Raw genomic sequence first — 4,665 nt, 5'->3', positions numbered from 1 at the left:
TTTTGGGTTTTAAAGTCACGAAATAAATGATTTTGGATTAAAACACTTAAGGAAAGGTTATAAATGGTCAAGGTTTAAGGGAGCTTCACGAGACTATTCAACTCTTCCCCTAACTCGATAATCAAAGACGTGAAAAGGTACTCATCACTAGGTTTGGTTTTTGGGGAGACACAATCAGGTATCTACTGAAGTCCCCACTTCGACTGAGTTTGGAGAAATGTAAGTTTCGAAAACAAAGGTCAAAGCAGATCGATAGGGACAGAGAATAATTCAGAACGTTCTGCGATCCTAAATCATCCTCTTTAAGGCCGGTACTTGCAGAATATCGTCAGTTCTAAAAATAAAGGAGTTATGTAAAAGAAACGCGTATCTAGGCTTGCTGAGCACACGTCTCTAGGTGACATCTCGTCAGATCAAATTGGTTTTGTTTGACAACTTTCACATTCTCAAGGAGCGCCGTCGATTTGAAATGTGTCCACGCGTCTCTAAACAAGAGCTTAGTCAAGAAATGTTCACTCGTCTCTAAATAAGAGCTTACTTAAGGTATGTTACTCGTCTCCAAACAAGGGAGCTTTTGGATGAATTGTTCACTCGTCTTTGAACAAGGGAGTCTTGGAAGGGAAATGTCTACGCGTTTCTAAACAAGGGAGTCCATGGAAGGGAAATGTCCACGCATCTCTGAACAAAAGAGCTTGAAAGGAATGTCCACGCGTCTCTGAATAAAAGAGCTTTAAGGGAATGCCCACGCGTCTCTGAGCAAAAGAGCTTTGAAAAGAATGTCCATGCATCTCTGAACAAAAGAGCTTTGAAAGGAATGCCCACTCGTCTTTTAGAAAAAGAGCTTTGAAGGAATGCCCACGCGTCTCTGAGCAAAAGAGCTTTGAAAAGAATGTCCACGCGTCTCTAAACAAAAGAACTTTGAAAGAAATGCCCGCGCGTCACTGAGCAAAAGAGCTTTGATTGAAATGTCCACGCATATCTGAACACAAGAGCTTTAAAAGAAATGTACACGTGTCTCTGAACAAAAGATCTTGAAAGGAATGCCCACGCCTCTCTGAGCAAAAGAGTTTTGAAAAGAATGTCCACGCGTCTCTAAACAAAAGAGCTTTGAAGGGTAAATGGTGACAATGGTAGATTGGCTGCAAACAAGAGCTTTAATGATTTGGTGAGATTGCTTGATTGACTCTAAACAGAAGCTTCGATGAGTTGTTGTACCCTGTAAAATCAAATATTGCCAATGGACTTTGCTAGTTTTCTTGGGGTTGACCCGGGACTCATTTTGTGACCTAATGTGATTAAAACATTTCGATGTGTTTTGACACGTGTGTGCAGACTCAACTCGATGTGACTTGACTTGACATGACTCTATGTGTATGTCGTGCGTACGACTCATGTGTGTAAACTCAACTCGATAAGATGATATTACATGACTCAATGTACATGACTTGTGTGTGCATTGTATTGTGATTGTGCTCGTGCACTCGAAAATGCAAAAAAAAAAAAAAAAAGCAAGAATGTTTAGTCATTTTTGTGGAGGGTACCGACTTTCTCTTGAAAAGAAAGACGTGAAAAGGAAAAAAGGTAAAGTGTTGGTGAAAGATGAAGTTTTTGAACTTCCTCAAAAGGAAAAAAGATGAAAAGAATGAATCGAGTGATGATGCATGTTGAATGAGCTTAATCAAGTGTATGCATTGATGTTGTATCTCATGGTGCAAGGATTGTAGCATCCTAGGCTATCTTAATTGATGAAAGTATTTGGGTAACTTAGGCGTGGAGGCTAAGTACTTCATAATTTGTGATGCAATGATGATTATGAGTGTGTGATTCTAAGATGACAAAGCATGCTTCAAAGTTGTATCAAGATTTCATGACAAAGGGTTCCTAAGGGAAGGATTATTTGGCAATGTAATTGTGATGCGTGTGAGAGTGACACTAAGGTTAGGGTGCAAAGGCTAAGGGTATGAAAAATAAGTGAGAAGAGTCAAATGGTGACTCTTAGGCTGGGTAGGCTAATGAAATAGGGATCAAGCCCCCAAGTCTAGCTCTAAATGAATAAGGGATGAGCATTGGAAATCCCTTGATATGATCATGCATGAATTTGAATGAATGAATGCATTTTTATCACGGCCGCACCCCAATGTGAGGTTGCCTACGTATCCGTAAGGAATCAGGCCAAACGAAGCTCTAGCCGAATCTCGCACAAGTGTGTGTATACTTCAAGGAAGTCTTTTAAGGGTTGTAACGGGGTTAGGCTAAATGTTGAAGAAGAAGGGATAAAGGCTCAAGATCCTAGATAAGCCCCTAAGGTGTGCAACCTTGCATTTGAATAAATCTTGGTATTTGTATGCTTGAGGTTTCTCACTTTTGAACTTATTTTTCTTTATTATTATTATTATTTTTTTAATTTTCTTTTGTATAAGCGTGGGCAATCTCGATCATGCGGTCTATCACTCATTTTCCATGAGCTTGTTTTAAGCTAGTAATTGTTGGATGAAATTGTTTGTTGTGGTAATGAAGTTCTCCATCATTAGCTCAAGGTTGGATTTTTGCGGAGGTGGTTGCATAGGTTGTTGGACTAGAGGTGGCCTTGCTTGGAAACCAGGTCGTGCATTATAATTGTTGTTTCGAGGTGGTGGTGGGGGTGGATTTTTTTGGGCTTGAGTATTCTTGTAGGAGAAATTTGGATGATGTTTCCACTCTTCATTATATGTGTTTGAATTAGGGTCATATGGCCTTCTGGAATTCGAAGTGTAGAATGCATTGGCCTCCTCGTTCGACATCTCATTCGAGTTTTGTGGACAATTAGGTGCAATGTGACCTTGTACATTACACATTTAACAAGTTTCAGGTGAGCTAGAAGATGATCCAGCTTGGAGCTTGTCGAACTTGCTTGTCAATGCCTGCACAGAACTAGTCAAAAGAGTTAGAGCATCAACATCAAATTTTCCTCCCTTCTTCACACTATTTTGACCTCCTTGATGATAATTGTCATTAGCCGCCATCTTCTCAATTAGCTCCTTCGCCTCAGTTGGGTTCTTAGTCAAGAGAGAACCCCCAGAGCATCAATATAGATTCGGAACTCATGGGTTAGACCATTATAGAAGGTTTGGATCGACATCCATTCAAGAATACCATGGTGAGGGCATTGTCTCTACAATCTCTTGAATCTCCTCCATGCTTCATATAGGGACTCATCATCTGACTTCCTGAAAGTAGATAACTCGTTTCTCAACCTTGTAGTCTTTTCCTGTCCCAAGAACTTGACTAGAAAAGCTTTCGCCAGTTTGTCCCATGTGTCAAATGAGCCAGTACCTTCATCTCTCAACCATTCCTTCGCGCTATCCATTAATGAGAAAGGGAAAAGGCGAAGTCTAATAGCATCATTTGTAACACCATTTAGCTTCATAGTATCGCATTTCTCCAAGAAACTATCAATGTGACTCACTGGGTAATCATGAGGTGTTCCTGCAAACGAATCATTGGAGATGAATTGAATGAACTGTGGTTTCAATTCAAAGTTATGAGCAGTAATGGGTGGTCTGATGATGCTAGAGAGTAGTTCGGTTGTTGTATCAGGAATACCGTACTCCAGAAGAGATTTCGTTCCTAGGTCGTCCATGTTTCTATTGTTTTGATTTCTCCTTCTTCTTCTACCTCTTCGTCTCCTTGCAGTTGCTTCGATTTCAGAATCAAAAGGTGTTAAATTGTCTGACCGTGAACGTTGTGTTTGCGTGAAACAAAGAACTAAAAGCAGAGTATCAAAAACACAAGAGACAATAGCCGAAGCAACAAAAGCTTAGTAGAAACATATCACGAATAATTAGAATGAAACCGTTAGTCCCCGGCAACGGCGCCAAAATTTGATAGGTGTGTCGCGTACCTAAAATAAATAAACCAAACAAGACCACTACTATGTAGATGGGCAAGTAAGGATTAAATCCCAAGAGACTAAGGCTCACCTAATTAATTAGACTCAAGCAATCACTAAGCAAGTAACCAATTCAATGATGAAGAATACTAATAACTAGAATACTAAATAACACAATTAATCTAAAGAAAGTGATGAATCAATGAACTAAACCATCCAAGATCAAACATTACCACGAATATAATCGATGCACTAATAAATCTACCCCCAATAACAAATCAATTGACAAGAGGAAAAACATTCCCTAAACAATACCAAAGGTCTCTTCCGAGTTATCAATGGCTTCCCAAATCAACTATCAAGCCTATTTCCATGGAATCAAGCAAATGAGGGAAATTAACCACAATACTTAACTTCCTAATCATCTAATCATCTACTTCCGTGATGAACTTCAAACCCTTAATTGAAAGGAAAAATTCATGGGAATAATCCCACCTTTAGGCCATTCGTTTTTAATAATCCCACCTTTAGATTATTTTTTAATAATCCGACCTTTACCTCCCATTCTTTTTTATTGGTCCCAACCGGTCATGTAACCTGTTATAACAGGTTACATGACACGTGGCAGCCTGTCATTGGTCCAAAAAAAGTTAAAAAAAAAATTGAGAAAAAAAAAAAAAAACTGCTCCACTTTCAGCCACCCAGATCGAGCCAATTACCACCAATTAGATGCAACAACCGCAGGCTGCAGCCCTTAATCTCCTCACCACCGATCGGTAGCCACAAACCAACCACCA

The 4,665-nt window shown here is 39.5% G+C and overlaps 1 protein-coding gene across 1 annotated transcript; it reads right to left on the bottom strand.

The window, feature by feature from the left end:
• Positions 1–2,834: 2,834 nt before the first annotated feature.
• Positions 2,835–3,619, bottom strand: LOC110706090. Its single transcript, XM_021884007.1, has 3 exons — positions 3,313–3,619; positions 3,133–3,206; positions 2,835–3,035 (listed from the first exon to the last, which is right to left on the bottom strand). The coding sequence occupies exons 1-3, from the start codon at positions 3,617–3,619 to the stop codon at positions 2,835–2,837; spliced, it is 582 nt and encodes a 193-aa protein (XP_021739699.1).
• Positions 3,620–4,665: the final 1,046 nt, after the last annotated feature.

This window comes from Chenopodium quinoa, unplaced genomic scaffold, assembly GCF_001683475.1.
Source record: "Chenopodium quinoa cultivar QQ74 unplaced genomic scaffold, ASM168347v1, whole genome shotgun sequence".
Classification (NCBI taxonomy): Eukaryota; Viridiplantae; Streptophyta; class Magnoliopsida; order Caryophyllales; family Amaranthaceae; genus Chenopodium; species Chenopodium quinoa.
Note: the sequence above shows the minus strand (reverse complement) of the source record. Positions and strands in the feature narration are given on the sequence as shown.